The following is a 24,327-nucleotide window of genomic DNA, read 5'->3' on the forward strand; positions in this document are numbered from 1 at the left end:
AGACTCTTTACATGACGGTGTAACATTGTTCCACAAAATATTTTCAAAATATCTTGTTCTCTCACGAAGTAATGAGTTATAGGAAAAATTGTGCATGGATCGTGTGAAACTCACACACACTTAAATTTAGTGGTGGGCATAAACCAACTAAACTGTCCAAACCAGCCAATCCGAACTGTTTTGGTCGGTTTAGTTTCATTCTGACGAAGAAAAAGTTACACAGTTTAAAAACTGAACCGATTTTATGTTGGTTCGTTTTGTTTCACTTTTGAAATCGATCAAAACTAAACCGAATCGACCGTATATCTTTTAATTATAATTTTTACTTATTTTACACATATCATAGGTTATTTAGATGTCTAACCGTACATATATTAAAAGCTGTAGAGACTATTAACAATTAGGAGATTTAAGCTTAATTTAAGCTTATAGGCGATAGGTTATTTGTACTTAAAGCTTATGTTTGACTGTAACTAATAAATCGTTTGCTAACACAAGACTTTATTTAATTGAAACTTAGTTCTACTTCACTTGATGAAAATTTATGTTCCAAAAAATTAAACCTTTTGATCGAATTGGAATGTGTGAGGTGTATAGATATTTAGAAAGTTAAAAATGTTGAAAAGTTAAGACATTTTTTATTGATGTATGGAGAATAGGCTTGAACCAACCAAACCAAACTGATTAACAATGATTTGGTTTGTTTTGGTTTCAATTGTGATGTTGGACAAAGCCAAACTAAACTATTAAATGCTAGTTGGTTTGGTAATATATTTGGTGTCAAACCGAATCGCGCCCATCTCTACTTTAATTATTGTTGTCAGAAGTATTTGAGTTAATAATGTTTAAGAAGATGCCACCTTTTCATTTTGAAGAACTTGTTTTTTTATTTTTTATTTTTTATTTACAAACGATAGGATAATTTATATGAAATTCATGAGGGAGGAGAATAAGAACCCGGAACACATTAAGTTTAAGAGGAAGGCCATAACCATCAGGGGCAATCCATTCGAAGAACATGGTTGAGATTGCAAAATGTTTTCAGCATTACAATGGGGTCAATCAAAATTTAGGTATTTGAAGGAGAGATCAATGGAACCCTTTAAACTTGAACAACATATCCAAACAATACTTGACTACATGTCGAAAAGGGAAGTCATTTCCGCACACCTATTTCCCCTTTTTGCACACCCTTACTTATTTCCATTCAAAAACGCTTACAAAGTTGTGTGCACAAATCATTTCCCTTCGAAAATGATTGTGGGGTTTACGAAAGGTATTTCATTTTTTACCAAACTTATAATTACATTTCCTGGAAGTTTTTCAACAAGAAAAAGGAATGTGTACAAATTTTCAGATGGCCAAAGGAAAAAGTTAGCTATACATCCAAATCCAACACAGAAGGGCTCCTTTGTATAATATTATCCAATGTTGGTCCTCCTGTAGTCTCAATACAAGCTAACAACCCTTCAAGTCCCTCCATCTTAGGTACAGTAGACCGGCACGGTAGTGTGTGTAAGCTGCTGCCACAACCAAGATATGGAAAAGCTGGTGACTGTTCCCAGCAATATCAAACTTCCCCGGTCTCCACCGCTCGGGTATCCTTATAGCATAAATCAATGCCCCTAGTCCATAAAGAACCCCCATTAACACCTCATAGCCGGTAGTCTGGATGGCCTCTGGCTGATTCCTGAACACTATGAGCTTATGAACTAAAGGCACGACACCTGACACGCCCATCCCAAAGAAGAGAGAGGCACGATGGCTTCGAAACTTGGGTCCTTGGAAAAATGGGAGGAGGGAGAAAACCATGGTGGTGATACCTAGTATTGTGATGAAACCTAAGTAGAGGTTGCGAAGGAAGGGGTTGCACATGAAGGAGTAGTAGACAGGAGGGTAAAATGAGGTCACGATGAGTGCAGCGATGCCTGCATAGTCACATCTGTGCACTATGTAGGAAAGGCGCGCTGAATGGCAAGTAAGGAGATGGCATGTGCTGCTGGCTAGCAAGCAGAACATGGCTCCACCTAGGAACACAAAGAAGGGCCACCTTGTTATGGGCCGATACATAAGGGGGGCCACCATGTTCATCACGTCATCCGTTACTCCATCCTGCAATTGTTAAACAAATAACAAAGGCATAAGGCTGGGAAACAAAAGGACTTCCAATTAAAAAGTATGTTACCGTCGGTGTAATAGAACGGATTTTATAGAGAGACTTTATCAGAAAGTTATGTGCATCAGTAGCTGGGTAAAAAATTCATGCATGTAAAGGGAATAAAAAAAAGGTCGAAAAGAATTTGAAAAGCACTCAAAGACATCTTTGCATTGGATTTAATCAAAGAGCAGGACAATACCAGAACAGAATTCTCTGTTTGATTGCCATGGGAGACCCGGTCAGGCAAGCAATTGGCGAGAAGTTCACTTATATTCCTTGAAACTGAGGAGAGAAAATTCATAGACGGCAAAGATAGCGAAGGGAGGCAATTCAACAGTTCCGGATGAATTCTGTGCAAATTGGCTCTTCTAATCATGTCAGACAAATGTTGCAGGGAAGACAGATCCATGAGGTCTGGAGCTTTTGTTGCGGTGTATATGGTTAGGAAAAGGAAAAGGAAGAACCCGATCAAATGCCTACAAAAAATGTGAATAACTATTAAGAGCAATGGTCTTAAAAGCATTTCTCAGCAGCAATCAACGTTATTTACTTGAGAGGCACAGCTTCAAAAAACAAAATAACTGGATTGTATTGCGGTAATAAGTATTAGGCACTAGAGTACTTACGTCCAGACATTAAGAGTCTCATTATGAATGGAGAAGATGCTTAGAAACACCTGCTTCAATGGCCATTCCGATCGGTAATGACCCAAAATGAACTCATTGTCCCTTAAAAAATAAGGCAATGAATGGTATTCAATAAGCTGATATTTAACTTTCTTCCAGAGTCTCTTTCCCTTCGCTTCCGTTGAATGCGTTTCGTTTACATCTTCATGGTTGAATTGATTTTCTACTGATCTTGTTTCTGCAACCAAGAAACAAGAAGCATTGAGGAGCATTTTCCTACTAAGCACACACAAGACTACAAACAAAGGTTTGTCAAAAATTTAAGTCCAAGAGGTTTTCTTGGAGAGAGATAACAACATACGGGAACACGCATCATATAAACAAAATCCGTAACCATTTCGTTTTTAGTTTTCCCGTTTTTGTTATGAATAGAGGAGAAATACAAAGGAGAAAAGACGGCGGGAAGGATGTGGAAGAAATGTAGATGGAAGAGTACACAAAGTGAAAACTAAAAACTGGAAACAATATTTAGTAGCTTTTCAAGTTTCTAGTTTTTGTTTTCTACTTTCTCCCCTCCGCCCTTCTTTATTCCTCATTCCTCCATATACATTCCCTCTATTTCTACCAAGGAAAAAATGAAAAAAAAAAAAAAAACTAAAACGAAATAATTATCAGACGGGTCCTAAGTAAAGCTCATTTGGAAGTACTTTTAAATAATTGAAAGTGCTTTTGGTAAATTAATTTTGGGTTCCAAAAGCACTTAAGTGCTTTTGTTAGGATCCACTTAGATTTTTACTAAAAATTGATTTCAAAAATATTTCACCAAAAACGCTTTCCTCTGAGAAACATACGGCCGGCCCTTCGGGGGTCCCGGCGATACAAATACTGTTTCAGAGTTTGCTCTAATATTGACAGATGATTAAATGTTTCATCAAACCATATTGTTGGCTTTACAAATACGCATGTCCCTTTTAATTGTAAATTAAGATTATCCAAACCAAGATTTTTCTTGTGAAATTTACTGCCTTCTTCTCTTTTCTCCTCACCCATAACTACTAATTTTAAGATTAGCATTCCTAATCACAAGGATTTTTCTAATCTTCAAAGACCCTACAAATTCTTTTGACAAATTCTCAACAAATTGATAGGACTCCCATGAAACAAACTCTTTTGAAAAATTCTCAACAAATTGATAGAGGACTCCCATGAAAACATACAAATAGAAAAACCAGGCCACAGTGCAATCAATCTTTCATATGCCATGACTAAAATCCACAGCTGATAACCAAAACATTAGAATTAGAAGATAATATATGAGGGGAAAAGTAATTACCTGATAATGGAGAGTCACCACCCATGATCAAGGTTCAAAACCCAAAAGGAGTTTTCTTGATGTTGTCTGGTTTTGGCGTTGATGGAAACAATGGATATTTTCTCGGGAAAAGTTTTACATTCCCGGGGAACCTGTCCAGGGAAGACAAGTACCCCAGAAAACAGAAATGTATAAATTCCAGATGTTGAAAGAGTGGTGAGAGAGGGATAGGCCGGATCTTAGTTGTGTGAATAATCAATGCATCCGTTCATTATATATTACATAATTATTTTTTAATTTTTTTATTTAAAATTAAACATAAATAATATTTAACGAAAACAATTGATTTTTATTCGTAAAAAGTTTTACTTTCCTAGGAATCTTGTGCGGGGAAGAATATTTACGGAGAAAATAGAAAAGTATAAAATTCAGACGTTGAAACTTGAAAGAGTGTGGTGAGAGAGGGCCTCTCACGAGGATGTCCAAGTGGCTACCTACTGCAACGACTGCGTGACTTTCACACAATTTTGTCCATTTCATTCTCGCAGATAAAATGGCATAATTGTTGTAAGTGATTTTTTTTCTTTTCATTATCATGAATCAGAAGATTAAATACTATTTTAAAAAATTTCGCTTAGCACCATTTAGGTTTCGTCTAAGCATTAAGCTGGTTATCGTTTTGATTAATATTTAGATATTTGAAAATTAAGAAATAATACCTAAATCTGTTGAGGCGCTCATCTAGATCACCTAGGCACTCTTCTAGCTTGCTAAGACCCGCTTAAGTCGTTACTCACTTAGACAGAAAATAGATAACTTTCATTTTGTATTTTATTTTTTTAATAAATTGTAAGAAACTTGTTGCATACTTAAATGAACACACATTATATGTTTGTCCCTATGTTTTCATTTGTTTCAATACTTCATAATATATAGCTCATTCTATTTTGTAGTTTATGATGAAATTATAAATATTTTAAGTATAAGCAAATACTTATTTAAACGAAATATAATATATTTACTGAAATCTACCTAAGCGCTAGATCCTAACTCGCCGTCCGACTATCCTAACGTTTTTTAGAACCTTCAATTTAAATATTGAAAATAAAAATATCACATAACGTCGATCCTCTAATTTATAAGGTATTGAACTTCCACACTCGCATCTTACGTCGTTAGATTATTAAAACATTGGAGATTTTTTACTAATTATGAAAAGATTCAAATTAAGAACAATGGATTGAAGTAACTTATTTTTTATTTCTATTTTACTTAATTTTAGCAAAAGATACTAGAAACCTAATATAAGAGATCGCTAAAGAATTTAATTTGCAATAGTAACAGCGTGATATGATAGTGAGTATGATCGGAGAGAATTTTTCAAATCTTTCCTAAATTTTATTTTATTTTATTTTATTTATCATAAAGTCAATTTTTATTATGATAAAAACTAGTACAACGTCTAAAAAAAAGGGGATAAACAACTACAAGAAAAGTAAAAGGTCCAAGCAAAATGAGAGCAGCAACTCAAAATACAACCACACAAGCTTAGGCTTGAAGGCAACATAAAATAGACAATAAAAAACCTTAATCTCCAGCAGCAAAGACAACATCATTGCCGCCGTCACATCCTTGGAGGAAGCCAAACTCTGAATCGAGAAAGTAGACACCAGATCCAAATCCCTTTCACTAACCCTTGCAAATATATACAAACAAAATATCATACGGGTAGAGAGTGAGGCTAAGGGGGTATGTAAAATACCCTACACTTAGCCTTGATGGGGATTCGGCATTGGCATGCCGGTTGGGGGAGGGCAAGTGAATGAGGGTAGTAGATGTGGTATCCTATTCTTGATCGGAATCCACCTATCCGAGTACATGGTGGGATAGGGATAGAGTATCATAGCTAAGGAGAACAGATGACAGAAAGTTAAAAGACAGAAAGCAGTAACAATAGGCAAAAGATGTCGGATAAGAGGCATGAAGCCCATATTTGAGACAAGCCCAGGGGATAGTTGAGACCCAACTCAGGAAAAACTCATATAAACTCAGAGATAATCAGGAATAAAACGAAAGAAAAAGACTGGAAAGAGGAGAGGAAGAGATGGATGCAGGGAGGGGGATGGAGCATAGGAAGTGAGAGGGGAGGAAAAAGAAGAAAAAGGCAAAGGATGGAAGGAGGGAAGAAGGAGACTGAAAAGAGGAGGAAATAGCGGGTTACCGCCTACCCCGAGCAAGAGCAAGGGGCGGCAGCTGAAAGTTGAAGTCGGAGAAGAGGCTCTAGATCTGGGTTCTTGCGTGGAATACAATTCCGAGGGCTTTAGTATTGTAGTTATAGGCTCATTAGGGTTGCTAGTATCCGTTAGTGGGTAGGATTCGAGGGACGTGAGGCCTTTATAAGTTTGAGATCCCTATGCACGCTGCTAACACACCACAATCTTAGAACTACCCATTAGTTCCTTGTATAAGAAGCAGCAGTGCGTAGAAGTGCTTCAAGCTATTCCGTCCTTGTGTTTGATCATCCAATAATTCATCATGTTGTCTTCTCCAGGTAAGTAAGGTTATGTGTTTTGATTAGCATGAACTGATAAAGTTTACCATTGGTATCAGAGCATAGTTTTGTGCTATCAAGACGAATAAGAAACACTACTAAAGTCTACATGTTTATCTTAATAGTTCTTCCAGTTTAAAATATGCATGCAGAACTAAAGCTTAAATATCGAATCCTGGAATTATAATTTGTTGCTGTTGTTGTTTTCGACTGCTCTGATATAACCATATAGATGCTATTCAGAGGGGGCGTTGAGGGGGAGCGAAATGTGCAGTCGCACAGGATCCCAAATTTTAAGGGGTCTCAAATTTTTGCCATCTAATATTATGTAATAATGTTCTATATTTAAAAATTACTTTTGTTAGCACTTTAAAATCTCATTATGCATTGCTTAAAAGAGTTTTTTTTTTCCTATTCTAAATATAAAAATTTTGGAGTGCAATGAGATATTTTGGGTATCAATAGTAACCTCCTAAAAAGGGATATTTTTCAATTTTATTATTTTATAATGTTATATATGCAGGTGAAACTTTAAAGTTAGAGGTTTGAAGTTTTTTTTTCATGTTTGGTTGTTGAATATTGAAATGCTTTTGATCATTTAGTGAATATTATATTTGTACCTCTTTTTACTTATAGTTAATGACATTTGTAAACTTGCAATAAGTGAGTACTAAAGTTTGTTTTGATTTAAGTGATTGTTTTTTGACATCAATACATTGTCCGACTTTTCTAAAACTATCTTAGGGAGGGGCTCTTTTATAAATTTCGCACAGGGTCCCCGAAATCTCAGAGACGGCCCTGATGCTATTACAAATCGTTTATAAATGTTGTGGTTAAAGGTTTTTTGTTATATTGCGATTATAATCATGTTTGTTATAGTGTATCTGCAATCGCTTGCTACAAGTCTGTTTTCGAATGTTGCATCAAATGGTTTATGTTATATCATGTCTGTAATTATTCGATCCTGAAAATTGTGTATGCTTATGTATCAGGCAAAGATTCAACCATGTATCTTGCAGTTGTTCGCTCACTATTTAATCCATATTTTAGCCATTTGAAACTAAATATTTTGGCACTACTATATGCAATAATTCACTTGCAGATCGCCCCTCAGGGTAGTTCATGTAGGCGTTCGTTTAGAACCCCCACCTCGTAGGAGTCCCAAAAATAACACATAAATACATTAAAAGTAAGAAATATCATAATTTATTTGTTGGGACAATGGAAATGTTCCGCTTTCATTTTTTTTTTTGGGGTGTGAGTTCGAAACATGGAGTTGCCTGTTATGTCACTAGTTTTTTTTTTTTTGGTTCAAATTTACTCCCAATTTATCTGTCCAAATGCATATAAAGTTATAAAACTCAAGTCCCTATGCAATCTTTTTTTCTTTCAACTTCCCAATCTCTCAATTTCTATCGAATGTTTAAATCAACTATCACATGGTCTTGAAGATTGTACTTTAAGGTAATCAAAACTTTGAATTTTCTTTTCAATAATTTATTATTCAATCGATTATTTTAATATTCAATGCATTAGTGTGATGTTGATTTTAGAAAAAACACAAAAGAAACAATTGGCATTGTTGAATTTATTATACTCGCCAATCAAGTTTTATTGCTTTGTACTCTCTTGACTGCAAAATGTTTGTATATCTATTTTCTTTTGATATTAATTTTTAATGATATCCGATGTAGAAGTAAATTTTTTTATGTATTTAGAGAATTCTTTTTTTTATATACATGCACAAAGAATCGAGAATCAAAGAATTTTGGGGCTCTACTTTGAAGGCTCACCTAGGGTCCCTAAATTCTCAGGATCGGCCTTTGTCTCATCTTCGGGTAACGACATGAATTAGTTTTGGGTTAAGTATACATATACATGTTTTTCTGTCTCATATGATTCAACCCATGTTTACATGTTTCCAGAGGCAAATAACATGTTTTAATACACATTATTTTGTGTTGTTGGATATCATATATAAACATGTTTGCTAGTGTTGTGTTGATATCATGAATATGTACCATTGCATATATTGACTCAAGGGAAGGTACGGCCTCATCAGGTTAATTAGGGGAGACCTATGATTATCTTTGGTGACTTGTTTAAATATCATGCACACTTATAGTTACTATAAGTTCATGATTAATCATTAAGCACACATTTTAGGGTGTTTGTTGATTGTTATTTACTCTCACCAATAATAACAAAGAGTCGTGCACGCATAAAGGACCTAAGAGATTATTACAATAGGGAAAGAAAAAAAAAAGGAAAAAATAGGGTTTGCTTGAGTTCTCTCATAGCAATAATGTGCATCAGGACCTAAGAGATTTACATAGTTTCCGGATTCGATACCTAAGGATGATGAATTTGACACTTGTGCCTGGAAGTCCCTGAAAAAGAATGTTATAATATGCAACCATTTGAATCTGTTGAGAATATTTATAGAGAACTTAGTCACAACACACCACTAGTATTTATATATAGTGCTCTCTTTGTATCAATCCTACTTGGGTCTCCGCTTCGCCGATTTGGACGTAGATGCCTCAGAACTTGTCTTTGAAGAACTGGTGCTCCCTTGTGAATCTTGTAGAGCTTGCTCCAACACCTCTACCACCTGACTCATTGTTGGCCGTTCCTTTGCGTTCTTGTTCAGACAGCTATCGGCCAACTTGGCAACATTCCGAGCTGCAGTAAGAGAGTACTGGTCTCTCAGTAGGGGATCTATTATCATGCTGAACCTTTTACTGTCAGCAGGGAACTGTCTAACCCAGTAAAGAAGCTTCTGTTCTGCTGTAGGGCGGTTCTTGTCTAAGACACGCCTGCCTGTTAGGATTTCGTACAGCACCACACCAAAACTCCACAAGTCACTACTAGTTGAGAGATGGCCCGTTTCAATATATTCTGGGGCTGCATATCCATAAGTCCCCACCACCTGATGGATACAATACCAAATACAAATGCGTAAGTGATCAATCTTGAACAGATACAGACAACTAAATTTCAACAGAAAATCCCAATGTTTCTTCCGAGCACACAGCGCACTTCAAAGAAGATAGTGGCCAACCTTTGAAGGGGAAACCAAGACCGCGTGTGGACAATGGGACTGTAGAGGGGGAATTCATTTAAAATGGACGGACACAGTCACGTCGCATGTGTGAACTTAATAATAATGGGACTAGACTACCAAATTGAATGCCTGTCGAATATAATCATAGACAACAAGTCCCCTCTACAGGGGTCGGTCCCCATAAGACTAGAATGGACTCAGTCCCAATCCTGTCTGATGTCCCAAACGAGGCACAAGAGAATTCCATCAGTAAGTTCAAGACCAAAATTCAAATGAAACTAAGGTGCAAATAACTTGTGTCATGTCTTGAAAAAAAAATGGGACTTTACCATGAAAGGTACTGAGACGGCGAACTTGGGTGGAACTAGCGATGCTTTTGACCTTATATGTCATACGAGTGACAGGATAAGCTGCTAATGCAACCTATAAATATGCCACTATATATGTAGCTGGTATAGCATGGCCCAGAATTAAGAGGGTCAGTTTTGGGACTCTAGCCCCTCATTTTACACAAAAAGGGAAGCACACACAAATAAATTGTCTATGACTACTCTACTTACCGAGGTTGATACATGACTACGATCATCCGTTGGTCCTTCTCTAGCAAGCCCGAAGTCTGAGAGCTTTGGCCTAAATTCTACATCCAACAGCACATTTGAGGATTTGAAATCTCGAAATATTACCTGTCCATATAATGCAATACAGCATGGTTCAATACATATATGAATAAGAACTTATCTTCTAAAAAGTACAAAATCACCGTGTGACCGGTCAGCAAGTGTATCCTATGCATCTCTACAAACAAATTCTGCAGCATTTGGATTGCCACAAGTAAAATCAAAAGACGAGGATTTTTATTTCTTCAAGCTTACAAGTGAAGCTGAACTTACCTCTGTAACACTGTAACATCACCATCATCAAAGAATGGAAAAACATCTGCACACTTTCTAGTGGTGAGAATTTTTTGTTTTCCCTGAAACGACTCAAATCTAGCAGTAAATTTTCTTGGTTTTCATTTAACAGCAATAGTCTATACTACATGTTTTCAACACATTTTTATAGCGATGGTCATTTTCGTTTCCTCTAAAACAACTTGAATCTAGCAGCATATTTATTGGTTCTAATTTACAAGGACTAGTTTCATATTTTCTGTAACTCTACCAAACTTGTGGCAATCACAGGAGTGGCACATACCCTTTAAGTTTCGGAAGCAGAGACAACAGCTTGTGAGTAAAAAAGAAGAAGAAAAAAAATATCGCACAACATCAAATAATTGCAACATCAAAACACAGTCCAAATCCCTGATCGGTTAAATTAACATAGTCGAAACCAAAAAGTTGACAAAGAGGAACCCTATGTCCAAACGATGTCGAAGTTATAGTCAAATCAGATAAAACGAAGAGAATGTATATGGACCTGGACTTCGAGTCCCATGTGCAGATAAGCCAATCCTTGAGCAGCACCAAGCATAATCTGTAATCTTGTTATCCAAGGCAATGTGGGCAAAGCCCTGTTGAAAAGATGGTCTTCTAAGCTTCTATTAGGCACAAATTCATACACCAACAACCGTTGTATCCTTCTTTCTCCATCTACAGAACAGTAACCTAAAAGTTTTACCAGATTTGGGTGATCTACGACGCCAAGAAATTGAACTTCCGCAAGCCATTCTTTATGACCCTGTTTGAGAAAAGTTCATAACCACAAGTTAAACAAACTGTGTGAGAGAAATATAAAAGGCTGTAAAATGTAACATGTGAAAAATATGATAAACAGAAAGAGCCTTGTTAAGCAAAGTGCCGGCTGTCGACTACCTGACTCACTTCCCCTCATCCTTTATACGGACTTGGGATTGGCAGCATAAGATAAAATTGTACAGCCGGAGTTAAAATAAGAGAAGGGGAGTTTCGAACACGGGATGGAAGTGCAATATAAAGATCACATATCAAACCATTCAATGAAATGCAATGCAAACCATCACAATCAATTGGAGAGGAAAATTTTGAAGAAAATTATATTTAATTAAGGAAAATATTTTTAGAACCTGTAAACTCTGAGGGTTTAACTTCTTGATGGCGACCACAATCGGACTACCCCTTTCTCCATCGGCAGGCCTGATTGTTCCTTTATAAACACTCCCAAAACCTCCTTCCCCGAGCTTAAGCAACCTGTTGAAACCATTTGTCGCTTCCCGCAGCTCTTGGAAGGAGAAAACTCTCAAATTCTGCTCCTTTTCTCTGTACAATTCTGGTATGCTCTTCGGAGATGGCACTGAACTCGAAGATTTCGTTGTGCGATCCAAAACCGGATTGCTTCTGTTTCTCAATTCTGGAGCGGATTGTGATCCTTCTCTTTTGCTCTTGCATTTTTCCTTGAAAGAAAAGAAACACTTCATTTCTTTATTCCTTCTGTTGCAAGGTCTAAGCAAAATCAGCAGCCTCAAGACCTCAAATCAAATGGGATATGTGGAGTTGTAAAAATGGTAACTTGGATTCATTGACAGAAGAAAGAGAACACCCAATTGGAATATATATATATATGGAGAGAGAGAGAGAGAGAGAGAGAGAGAGAGAGAGAATTGAAGCAGAAGACGGGAGGGGAGACTAGTAGAAAGAAAGGTCAAAGAAACGGGAGAATTGAAGTGTGGAGACTCAAATGGGAAATCGAAGGAAATGAAGCAAATAAAAGAAAACCCAGTTGGAAATTGGAAAAAGACAGAAACTCAAATCAGAATTTGAAGTGAAAGGTGTGGATGGATAGAAATCGAAAGAGAAAGTTGTGAGAATGAACCTCAAGATAGAGAAGTGGGAAAATTCTAAAACCTATTGTGGAAGAGAGAAAGGAGAGAAGAGAGAGAGAGTGACGTGTTTGAAACGAAAACTGAACCAACGAGGGAGGAAGAAGGAAGGATGAAGGGAACAGCCGGACAGGACTTAAAACAGGGCCAGATTACTTTTCAACTACCAAGTACCAAGTACCAAGTACCAACGCGCAACGCAAGAGATTGAAGGTTTGTGTGTTTGTTTCCCGTTCCCTCCGTTCCCATTGCAGTGCCAGTCAATACTATGCGGCACTCGGAAAGAATACCGCGTTCTAGTACGACCCTTTGACTTTTGGTCTGGCAACTAATTTTCTTGGTTTCTCTCTCCTCTTTTTTCCTCCCTTTCTATTTGAAGAATTACAGTTAAATCATATCAACATTTTATATTAATTTTTTATAATAAAAGAAATACAATATAAGAGAATGTGAGAGGAAATGATGGAAAGAAAAAAAATGAGAGCATCCTAATCTTAATTCAACTCAGCTCGGCAGAACGGAGAAGCATTCTCTCCTCTATTATTATCATCTTCTTCCCTCACTCTTCTGACAGATAATTTTTGTCTTTTTCTTTTGCTATTAAAAAGTTAACATAAAACGATAACATAATTTAACCGTAATCGTTCAAATAGAACGAAAGTAAAAGAAAAATATTTACTGAATAAGAGAATCCTTCTTTCAACATCAGAAACAGTAACTTGACCACTAATTATTCTTAATTCCCTTAAAAAATTAATTAATGTTACTTAATTACGAAGTATGAAATAGGTTGTCTTGGTTTAATTAATTAATGTTTAATCTCGTCCAGAAGTCGCATGTGGATGTGGTTTGCTTCCTGTCCTGCGCGGATATGAAACAGTATTGCAGATGGGGTTTTATTGTGACAGCTGTCAGTTCGTAACAGAGCTGCTCGTTACGTATGCATCAAGTAATTGTAGTCAGCCTACGTGCGTCATGACTCAAGACGGAGGGCAAATAATAACAAAACTTTTACTTTTGGGTGAGCATTTTTGTTGACCGTTATATAATATGATTTGTTTTTTTTATACATTTAATTATTTATCGCGTATAATTTTATAGTGTCAAAATAATCAGATGTATGGTAAATATATACTATAGTTACGGTAGTGAATAAAAATGTTTTATTTACGGGGCGTTTGGTGTTTAGATTGTTTGTCTATTAGGCTTTCATATCTAGAATAACTTATTCTGATACTATAAAGTAAGTTAAAATTGTAATATAAAATTAAGAGAAATTTTATTTGAACCCATACAACATTTTTCTACTCGAAACTTCAATTTTAAATATGAAAAGTCAATATTATCCTATTGTATAATTATCATCAAGTATAAGATACAATTAACAATAAAAATAAGATTTATCAATAAACTCACACCTATTAATCAAACCCTAACCAAAAATGGCAGCACCCCAATACAAATCATGTTACCAAAAAATTGATCAGTATTACAGTTTTTATGTTTATGTTCATGGTTCTTTCTCTTACACAAAAAATGACTATCCAATGCAAATGAACAAGAAGTTTTCTCACCGAATAGAGTTGCTCTTAACTATATTTTCTATCTTCCTTCAAATTGCTTCTCATGTATTTAGTTGACTTCTGAGTTTTCTGATTTCAAACAGATACAATTTACTTAACTTTAGTGGATCAATTCCACCACCGAGGTATATATCGTTAAATCTTTCTACGGTAGAAACTTCTTGGTCTCCTAAAATGTTGGCCCTACATAATATCTTACAATTTCATAGTTTTTGTCAAAATTGTATTTTCGTTCAAAAAAAAAGTCAGAATTGCATTAATTTTTATGACTTCAGAACCTCTCACAGTATGATGGAAGAAGAACAATCTTTACAACTTTTTTTCCTCCAGAACTTATGATTCAAGACTAGAATGTTCAAAATGATGCTTCTCTCTTAGCTCCTATTATTTTGTTTCATGGTATTGCAGATTACTCCATTCCATCAAATGTCAAGTATACGTTTCCCCAGAAATGAATTATTTGATTGCCTGTAGTTGTTCCTTAATGGAAATAGTTTGAATCTATATAGTTGGCGCAAAGCAACCTGAAATTTACCAAGAGTAACACTATAAAGGAATCAAAAGCAACTGTTGGAAAAGGAGAGAACGTACAAGGAGAGAATGCTTTGATTTTGATTTGTTAATTTTCAAATGGGTGCAAATACAATTTGCATATTGAACTGGGTTTGTAAGGGTAGTTTAGGTAGTAAATTTGGGTTTAAAGAGATATTAATAGTTTAATTAAAACTAATATGGGTGTAAAGAGTAAGTTGAGTGTTGAAAGATATTATATGGGTTCAAATAAAATTTCCTTAAAATTAATTACCAATATAGAGAATAGATTAACTACATATAAATCTATACAAAAGAATTCAATGTTCAACTCATTCTCAACATAAACATTTAAACTTTCATGTACACTTAAAGTATGGTTTTTCTACATGTCGTTTAATATCTTGATGGATAAGGTGTTCGATTTTCACTAATGTATCAAGGGTTCCAAACTTCTTTTTTAAATTATTATAATAATTTTGAACCCCTTCTATTCCCTTTATATTAATAAAAATATGGGTTTTTTATATTGTTTTTCTTACGTTGTTTACTAGGTCAAAATCCATGTATTTGAGACAACTTTTGGATTTTTAATAAATTTATATTGGAGCTAGGTTTTGATAGGAATAATTAAACACCATATTCAACCATCATATTCTTTTTATGAGCAATTACATTACGTACAAGATTAAGTACAAATAACTACTCAATTTATTAGGGTAATTCTAAATTAGTTTCAACATTTTAAAATATTCCAAATAAATATTTAACGTTTTAAAAATTAGAAAGCTATTACGTCACTGACATTAAGTAATGACTTCACCAACTTTAATAGCATGTTTACTAACCTGTAATTGGAATGAGAATAAGAAATCCGATTCCGATTATGGCTTATACATGTGTTTACTAAAATTGGAAGGAATCAAAAGTGCATGGGGCCCACACAAAAAATAGAATCCAATTCCAAGATTTGGCTAATTTGGATTCCCAAGATAGAGAAGGTATTTGGATTCCGGATTGCCCAAGCAATCGGAATGATAGTTTTTGCCCTTTATACCCTCACTTACTTTCATTATTTCCAAAATTATCATTAACCCTAGACTCACATTATGCACAACTCCATACATATGCCAAAGAGAAGAAACTACAACTTGAGCAGGAAAATTTAGATATTAAAGTTAATACTTAAATTTATTAAAAAAAAAAGAACAAAATCATTTTAGTGTGTCTATGAAATAAAAAAGCAGTTTAATTTTTTCTTACTATTATATATTATATCAAATTTTATTAAAAAAATTATATAAAATATTTGATTTGGGACAAGGGCATTTTAGTAATTATATTGGTTTATATTTCGATTCTGCTGAATTAGTAAACAGCTTTACGGAATTTAATTCCGATTCCAGACAGTTTTACTAAACAACTTCAACAGGAATTTGATTTTGATTCCACCTCATTTCATTTCCTCCTCAATCCAGTTCCTCCTCAATTCAATTCCTCTCAATTTGATTATAGATTAGTAAACGCGCCCTAAGTGTCATGAAGTTTCTAGTATTAAATGATGAGGTAACAATACTACAGTTAGTTTCTCCAATCGTCATTTTTGAAGCTTTAATTCCTTAAATTGACTCTTTTTAGCTAAGTTGAGCCGTAAATTTGCTTAGCTAAACTGCCCTGATTTCGAGATTCAAAGCTCTATAAATCACTTGAGAATAAAAATCTTGTTAAGTACCAAGTTTAACGTTTGGCTTCCCTTGTCAAAAATTGTAAATGTTACCACACATGCTTATAATTTACAGTTAGGATACAATGCTAATCTAGGGTTTGTGACAAACCGTCCTTAATTTTATGTTTTTATTAATTTTAAAATGAGTGAATTGACGAAAATGCCCTAAAGGCTAGATTGTTGACTTTCGTTGACCGCCTTTCGTAACGCGTACGAGTTATTATTTTACCGTACTCTCGAAGTTCTTAATGGGACGATCACGTAAACGTAATTCGAATCGAAACCTGAGTTACGATAAGGGTTTTACGGAACTATAAATTCAAAAAGTACTTTTGTAAAGATTACTATTTATTATTTTATATAATTCTCACAATTATTATATTATTATTTTATTATTATTTTGTCAGAAATGAAGGAAGAGAGAGCAATGGATGGAGGAAAGAAGGGAGAAAGCAGATGGGGTTGCTGCCCAATCAAGAAGAGAAAATAAGGGTGGATGGACCAACCAGAAGATGGAGGTAAGGAGATGATCAATGGGAGAGGAGCGAAAGGAGGGGAAATGAGAGAGTGAGGTAGTACCGATCCCCTTGACCCAGTTTCTCCCCGTCGACCCGACACGGTTCCTGGACACCCTGACTCTGATTTTGGAGTTTTCTCGGTGAAATGACCGTCACCACTACCCAAAACCAACTCCACGACCTTCCTTCTTTAAGTTCCACCCCAAACCCGACGATTTTTCATCTTGGTTTCGTGGGATAGCACCAGTGGCGTCGAGGGGGAGATCGGTAGAGATCCGCCATTTCTAAAGGCGATTCCTTCAATCACCACCACCATTAGCCTTCCCTTGACCCCAGTAACAAACCCCAAACGAGTTTGGAGGTAGCGGAGCTTCGGATTCGACAAATCAAGAACACCCAATTCAAGGGTTTCCGATGGTTCGAGCACGATTTGGGGCATTTCCCGGCCAAATTGGACTTGGTCACAGGTATAAAACTTTCTCTACTCATTGAGATCTTTATTCTTATAAAATTTGAGAATTTTTGGAAATAGTTGAATTTTTGGACGAGTCGAGGCGGTTGGCCACCGCGTGCAGCGGCGCGTGGAAAGAGACACCAATTGACCTCCTTAGGCTAAAATTGGTGCCCCGATTCCATATTAGACATCCAATTGACGAAATTATATTGTTTGGTTATATTTCCGTTAAGGACCGCTACTTGGCTATTATATGATTCGACCATTCGATCATTGGATCGTCACCAAACTTTAATACATAATAGTAAATAATATTTAAGGATATTAGGAACTCACGGATTGGGAATCTGACATATGGATCTTCTCGGATGGGTTTTCTAAGTTTGTAAGTCTTAACGTTGACCACCATTTAATTTTAGCGATTGGTGGATATTCGACCGTTAGATCATCCTGAAACTTTGGGATGTTGTTCTAGAAGATTATTAAAACTCTTGGGAAGTTAAAGATTGGAAATCCGTGGTGCGGATCTTCCGGATCGAGTTACGTAGGGTTGTGGACCCTATCATCGACGTTTAACCGACAATTGACTTTTGGTCAATGGGTTACAAATCATTCTAGAACATTCTTGGGGATGTGTTTTATGTAAGTTATATGTTATATCGATAAGAATTCTGAGACATAATTTGATATTTGTTTTAGGTGATGATCTTTCATGACGCTTCGATATTTGTGATAGGGAGTTATAGCGTAGACTTCAAGTGAGTGGGTCTTTTCTTTTATATAGTATATACATATTTGTTTGTTTCCATTTATACATTGAAAGAGAATTTACTATATAAGCCTGGCTTAGATTAATGATTATAAGAATTAGCAAAATAACATAAATTTACAAAGTAATCATAAATCCTACGGGATGCACAGGTATATGTATGTTTATTGATGCCATATTATACCTACGGCTATGAATGATATTATGTCGATTAGAACTATCGAGCCACTATGGCATGACTACATTTATGTTTTATGCTTATCGTTTGCTGCATCAGTGTTAGTGCTTGCCAAGGCCAATGCCAGTCTTTCACGTGTATGTTCACATCCGCATCGCACACTCGCCTTGGATCCAAGTAGGTGCCAGTCATTTCGTACAGGTTGCAATAGGCAACTCCAACTCGTATGTGACCATGAATAGCGCCAGTCTTCACGTGATTGTAGCACTAGAGCGTATATTATGATTACACTCAATCATGTCGTACAAGTTGCAATAGGCAACTCCAACATCTTGTCGTACATGTTGCATTAGGCAACTCTGACTTATGTGCTAGCAGAGATTGATGAGCATCAATCCAGTCGTACATGTTGCATTAAGCGACTCTGACTCGTATGCTAATATAGATTGATGATCACCTGATTTTATCATCCTACTGTTGAGATGTTATGATTGGCATATTTCTGGAATTATTGTTGATTTGCATTTGATTTCGTACTTATTCGTAATATGATTTTCTAGAAACTATATAGGTGTTACAGCGAGGGGTTATAACGTTTTCAAAAGGGTTTCATTAAAACTTTATTTTCAAGCCCACTCACCCTTATTTTACGCCCCTCCAAGTTTTAGCAGCTCAACTTTCATATCGAATAGGATTCTAGGCAAATCTTGGTGTAGTGCAGTTGTCTAGTCAGAAATTTCGTCTATTATCCAGCTATCTGTGCACGTAAATGAAGACAGCCTATATAGGCTATCTGACACTTTTTCTCGAAAATGAATTTTCAAACCTAGATCTTTCCAAATTGATTTTGCACCTGATACGTGGCTTTTCTGGTCCCATTGCTATTTGAATATCAAGCTCGCTTTAAAAGCTAATCTAGGGTTTATTTGTTTTTGGGGTTTGAGATTGGAAAAGTTTTTGAGAGTTTTATTTTCATCCCCATCTCTCAGATCTCATAGGAGCATCAAGAATATTTTATGGGTGATGTTCTTCATTGAATATTTCTAAACCTATCTTTGAAATTGCTTGCTTAAATTTGTTTTATATGCTCATTTGTTTTGGCTAGCATTTTTACATTTTCAGAAAAGAATTAATTTTAGCTTTGAGCTACCTCTTGTATTCTTCATTGAAACCCTAGCCACGAAACCATATCCATACATCAAACACCCAATCACTGCATATTAGGGTAGCATTGTCTTCATGATTTTGTTTTAATTTGGTGGTCAAGTTCTTTAAGTTTCAAATCTTTTAACTGACCCCATTTTTGGATTTTGGTTAATTTCCTCTTTCAACTGTTTGACTGAAGAAACTGACTAGTCATTGAATCCTGATTGCACACTATCATCATTTTATATCATGTGCATTTTTTGGTATTGGTCTCGGTGCCACAAGGTGAAGAATTCAGAATAAGCTGTCATCTTGTGATGACTGGAGACAACACATTTTCGGTGCCACAATGTGAATAGCTCATAAGGAGCTGCTACTTCGTAAAGACCGAAGGAGTTTATCTCGTGTAAGGCAATGTTGCACAAAGGTAAAGATGCTCCATAGATAGGGATCTATGAATTGAGCTTGTGTGGTCTTTGTAAGAATCTTGTTTACACTAGTGTATTAGACTCAGTGGAGAGTCCCCGGTTTTTTAACCTAGAGGTGGGTTTTTCCAGCCAAAAACTTTTTGCGTTCTTTGTCTCTTAAGCTTGTCCATATATCTTATGTACTTGCATATGTTTGATCCATCCTATGATCTATTATTTGATATGTGTTAGAGACTAAGTTTACACTGCATATTATGAGCAATGAACATAACTGTTGTTAACTAAGATAACTTGCAGTGAACTAAATTTGATTTGCAGATTTGCGTTTGATTAACTAATGATGTAACAACCTGTCCCAAAATAATTTTACAAATTTTTGAACGGGGGCAGTTTGGTAATTTCACCTGGGTTTGAAGATATTTTTAAAATGGTAGCTATATGGGTCTTAGTGCCTTATAGAACCCATTGGGGGATTTTTGTTCGCTTATCCCTTCCTACCCGTGATCCCCTCCCCCTTTTTCTGATTTTATAACACTTTTTCTCTCACAACTTCCACACCTCTCGGCCCTCTCATTCTCTCTAAAAAACCAGCCCTCCCCAAGGGCTCTACAAGCAACGACAACGACAACACTCCCACCACCACCCAAGCCAAAAGCACCACGAACTTCATCTTATCCTCACGAGTCTAGAACACCCAAACTCACCTCGAACTTCCTTCCAGATTGTCGGGATCAAAACCAAGATGGGCTGTGACTTTTCAGGCCGTTTTTTGACCAAACGATGGCGAGTTAATTGTCGAGAAAGTTTCCAGCGAGCACCGCCACTTTCGAGGCTTTTTTCGGCCAATCCATGGCAAGTTATCCATCGTGCAAGGTGCATTTATTGTGGCGTTTCCGTCTTCACTAGTTTGCATGGCTTTTCGATGGCAAAGTATCTGTGAGCAGACCTTTTCCAAAATGCATAATTTTGCTATTGGAAATGCATACATGAAAAGCATGATTTAATGGTTACGTTTTATTAAACGTTTAATGGTTACATTTTATGAAACGTTTTATGAGTAAATTAGATTTTACTTCTTATGAGACATCATGCTTTATTGAGAATATTTTGGAATACCATGCTTTATCGATTTCATGTTCGTTGTAGTATATATGATAGATGACTATATACTACAAAGATGTTTTGATATATGATGTTTGAGCTACTGAGCTTCGTTGAGATATATGTGTAGACATCGAAATTTTGGTGAAATAAATGTTGACCAATAATTAAAATTTCAACATTCACGCATCACATAAATTTTACATGTGCCATGTAATTCAACAAAAATCGAACAAAATAAAAAAAGTCATCAAATAGGGACATGTGTCAACACTTGGCAGAAATGATTTATTTCATCTTAATATTATATTCAAATTTAGGCCTTGAAAAAGTCTATAAATAGAAGCCAATTTCATTCATTTAAGGAAAGGAATTGACATCACACCAAAGCCTTGAAGTTTTGAAACTCTAAAGCTCTCAAGCAAATCCCGAAGAATCAAGAAAGCCCTCTTCGTTCTTTGTCAAAACATCAACAAATCCACACACCCGTTCTTCAAGATCAAGCCCAAAAGCCCTTGAAGATCTATTCATCAACTGTTCACCCTAAGATCAAGCCCCGACGGCCCTTTAGATCAACAACATCAATAAATCCGCACAACTGTTCATCCTTAGTCCAAGCCCCGATGATCCTTTGGATCAACAGCCCATCCACATATCTACATTTTACGAAGATAGAATCAGAGGCTAAATTTGTAGAAGAGATTGTAACCCCAAAATCAATACAAAAATATATTTTGTACACGTGTTCTTATTTCAAGGAAAATTCGTGTTTACAATATGTACTTATGTTGGAAAGATTATATTCAATGTTTTTGTGCTTATCTAAACGGTCATTGTTCTGCCTACGGGCGATTAATATTTATATGCCTTTGAGTGAGTGCTGTAGGAGCCTACGGGTGATTGATATTTATATATTCCTTCAAGTGGGTGCTATAGGAGCTTATGGATGATTGATACTTATATGCCTTCGGGTGGGTGCTGTAGGAGCCCACAGGCGAATGAAGAGTTCTATATTGGCTGTAGTGTCTATGGGCGAAAGATATTTATATGGCTTCGGTTGGAAAAGTTCTATATGCCTTCAGGCGGGAGATGATACCATTACTAAGCACACTACATATAATATATGATTTATGAACTTTTTATGGCATTCTAGGGTTTTCGAAAAAACCTATTACTTATTATACTATGAGTTTACTAAACCTAGGGGTTAGTACATTAAAGATTAATTGTTTTAGTATTATTATTTATCAACTTGGTCCACTCATGTTTTGTTTTGCACCCCCCTCAGGACTTAAAATCGAGGCGTACAATCTCGGCGTCAAGGCACTCCCGCATCGGCATCTTTGAGTCCTCTCGGTGTATAACCCATCTCTTTGTTTATTCAATTTTATATTATTCCTTTTTAATGTCTAGGATTAGTAGTATTCTCTGAACACGTTCCATAATTGCATAATCATTGTATTTAAATTTATAAGTTATGTTTATATTTATTATTTCTCATGCATCCTAATATGGCTTCGTCACCTTCGGATGTCGGCCAGCACGTGCCTACCCTGGTGTTTGGAGAAGATCAGGTTCGAGCGTGTCAATATGTTATCCAAGAATGGTTTGTTCAGAGCATACTTAGGATCTTCTGTTACTGTAGTTGTGTGTAGGTCATGACATCATTTGGGTGTCACGAATTTCAGATTAGGTGTCATTCGATGCAGTTGTGCAAACCTTTCTTTGTTTGAGTTATCACCTTCTGGTTCAAATACAAGAATTCGTGTTGGGATTGTGCCTCATCGATGACGAAATTGATGGTTGGACGACTTTCAACATCGGACTGATACTCTGCAACATGTGTTCTCTAGGAATTGCAAGTAGAGTCGGTTTTACATTGAAGTGACATGAATTAGGAATCTCAGTAAAGGGAAGCTTGGTTAAGACCAGCTGATGATCTGAGATGGCAATGCCACTCTACATCATGCGTTCCTTAGAAATTACGGGCAGAGTCTGATCTACATTAGAGTGTGGAAAAGAAGAAAAATCTATGTGGTAGGAGTTGGTTAAGACCAACTAGAGACCCTGAATTTGTGATGTTACTATGCGACATGCATTCCCTAAGAATGGCGGGCAGAGTCATATCTTCATGGAAATTATTCGAAACATTCAAAATTTGTGTTGGAGAAAGCGAGTAAACACTAGTCGTTACAAAGTTTAGTAAATGGTAGTTTGGTGGGCTCGGATCAATGTTCTCGGACTCATTCCCGCTGAGGAAATTCGTGTGGATCTTTAGAACAATTCTCTGTGATTGTTTTATCGATAACCTTCTTGCTTACTTCAATCACGAGGTCAAGTTCATTAAACATTGACGATCAACTGTACGTCAAATTCTTCGAACGTTGTTTTGTTTAGATTTGATATTCTTTTTGAGAAATTCTTTGGTAACAGACGATATTCTCATTTATTTCCTAAAAAGGGTTACGACCGTTGGAAATTGAAAATCCTCACATGGTGTTGTGAAATACGAAACACCTTTGACCTCGTCAAATCTTATCAGCAGTTCTTAACTATTCTTTGAGCTTAACCCTATTTCCTTTTTGGCTAAGAAACCAGTCAACTTTATTATGATGCTGACGGTGAACGAAGTTTCCGACAATGAGGTATTATCTCATCCGATCGTAGTTATTACACTTTTTGAATTATGTGATGGTGTATTAATAAATGTCTGGCTGCACGCTAATGCAACAGGATCGAGTAACGTGTGTGCCTGTTGATGATTGGAACCGCATGATGTGAACCATCTTATTCTTAACCTAGAATTGATAACGACCTTCCTTGCTGTAAAATCTGGTGACATTCTCTCTACAGCAAGAAACGTTACATCTTTTTTTACCAAAGAAGATGTAGTGTGCCTGCACACAGAAATAGTTGAGTTAGAGACAAAAGAGGTGGATGAAACTCATCGGTGAGTTGATTACACCTTGGAGTACCATCATGGTTAGGCAATTGTCGTAACTAATGATCTTAGTCAGAAATTCCCATGATTGTCCTTTTTGGGTTGTCAGGGACCCACTAGGGATGTGAATGGAAATGGGTGAATGCCACTATAGATTTTCGGTACAAACCACCTTGTACACGTGGAGACTATGATGACGTTTCGGTATTTGTCAATCAACTCACTTGTTGTATTATCTACCAGTCCACGATGATTATACTTTTGACCACCTAGCATAATTCTTCATTCTAGACTTTGTTAGACCGACTTCTCAATTTACCATCAACTTCAACCGTGATCTCAGTTTCACCTCTTGGTACTTGAAAGCATTTTAGGCAACTTTGGTTTCATGCTTACCCTATAACACTTCATATCTTTTCTATAGCAAAGAGACTATTCAGGAGA

General features: G+C 36.1%; 2 protein-coding genes across 3 annotated transcripts; both read right to left on the reverse strand.

Annotated features, from left to right (window-relative positions):
- Positions 1 to 1,272: 1,272 nt before the first annotated feature.
- LOC137723069 (heptahelical transmembrane protein 4) lies at positions 1,273 to 4,344 on the reverse strand. 2 transcript variants are annotated; one of them, XM_088692375.1, is made up of 4 exons: positions 4,118 to 4,344; positions 2,785 to 3,079; positions 2,358 to 2,634; positions 1,273 to 2,112 (listed from the first exon to the last, which is right to left on the reverse strand). In XM_088692375.1, exons 1-4 carry the CDS (start codon positions 4,140 to 4,142, stop codon positions 1,459 to 1,461), a joined length of 1,251 nt encoding a protein of 416 aa, XP_088548501.1. In that variant the 5' UTR covers positions 4,143 to 4,344; the 3' UTR covers positions 1,273 to 1,458. The 2 variants fall into 2 exon arrangements, with proteins under 2 accessions (XP_088548501.1, XP_068318325.1); XM_068462224.2 differs by having other exon boundaries at positions 2,785 to 3,022; positions 4,118 to 4,342.
- A 4,463-nt stretch (positions 4,345 to 8,807) lies between these two features.
- On the reverse strand, positions 8,808 to 13,022 carry LOC137722439 (Protein kinase superfamily protein). Its single transcript, XM_068461444.2, has 4 exons — positions 11,756 to 13,022; positions 11,131 to 11,391; positions 10,275 to 10,397; positions 8,808 to 9,579 (listed from the first exon to the last, which is right to left on the reverse strand). Exons 1-4 carry the CDS (start codon positions 12,104 to 12,106, stop codon positions 9,151 to 9,153), a joined length of 1,164 nt encoding a protein of 387 aa, XP_068317545.2. The 5' UTR covers positions 12,107 to 13,022; the 3' UTR covers positions 8,808 to 9,150.
- Between the last annotated feature and the right edge of the window lie 11,305 nt (positions 13,023 to 24,327).

The sequence above is a fragment of the Pyrus communis genome, chromosome 4 (assembly GCF_041283825.1).
Source record: "Pyrus communis isolate YQ-2024b chromosome 4, ASM4128382v1, whole genome shotgun sequence".
Taxonomy (NCBI): Eukaryota; Viridiplantae; Streptophyta; class Magnoliopsida; order Rosales; family Rosaceae; genus Pyrus; species Pyrus communis.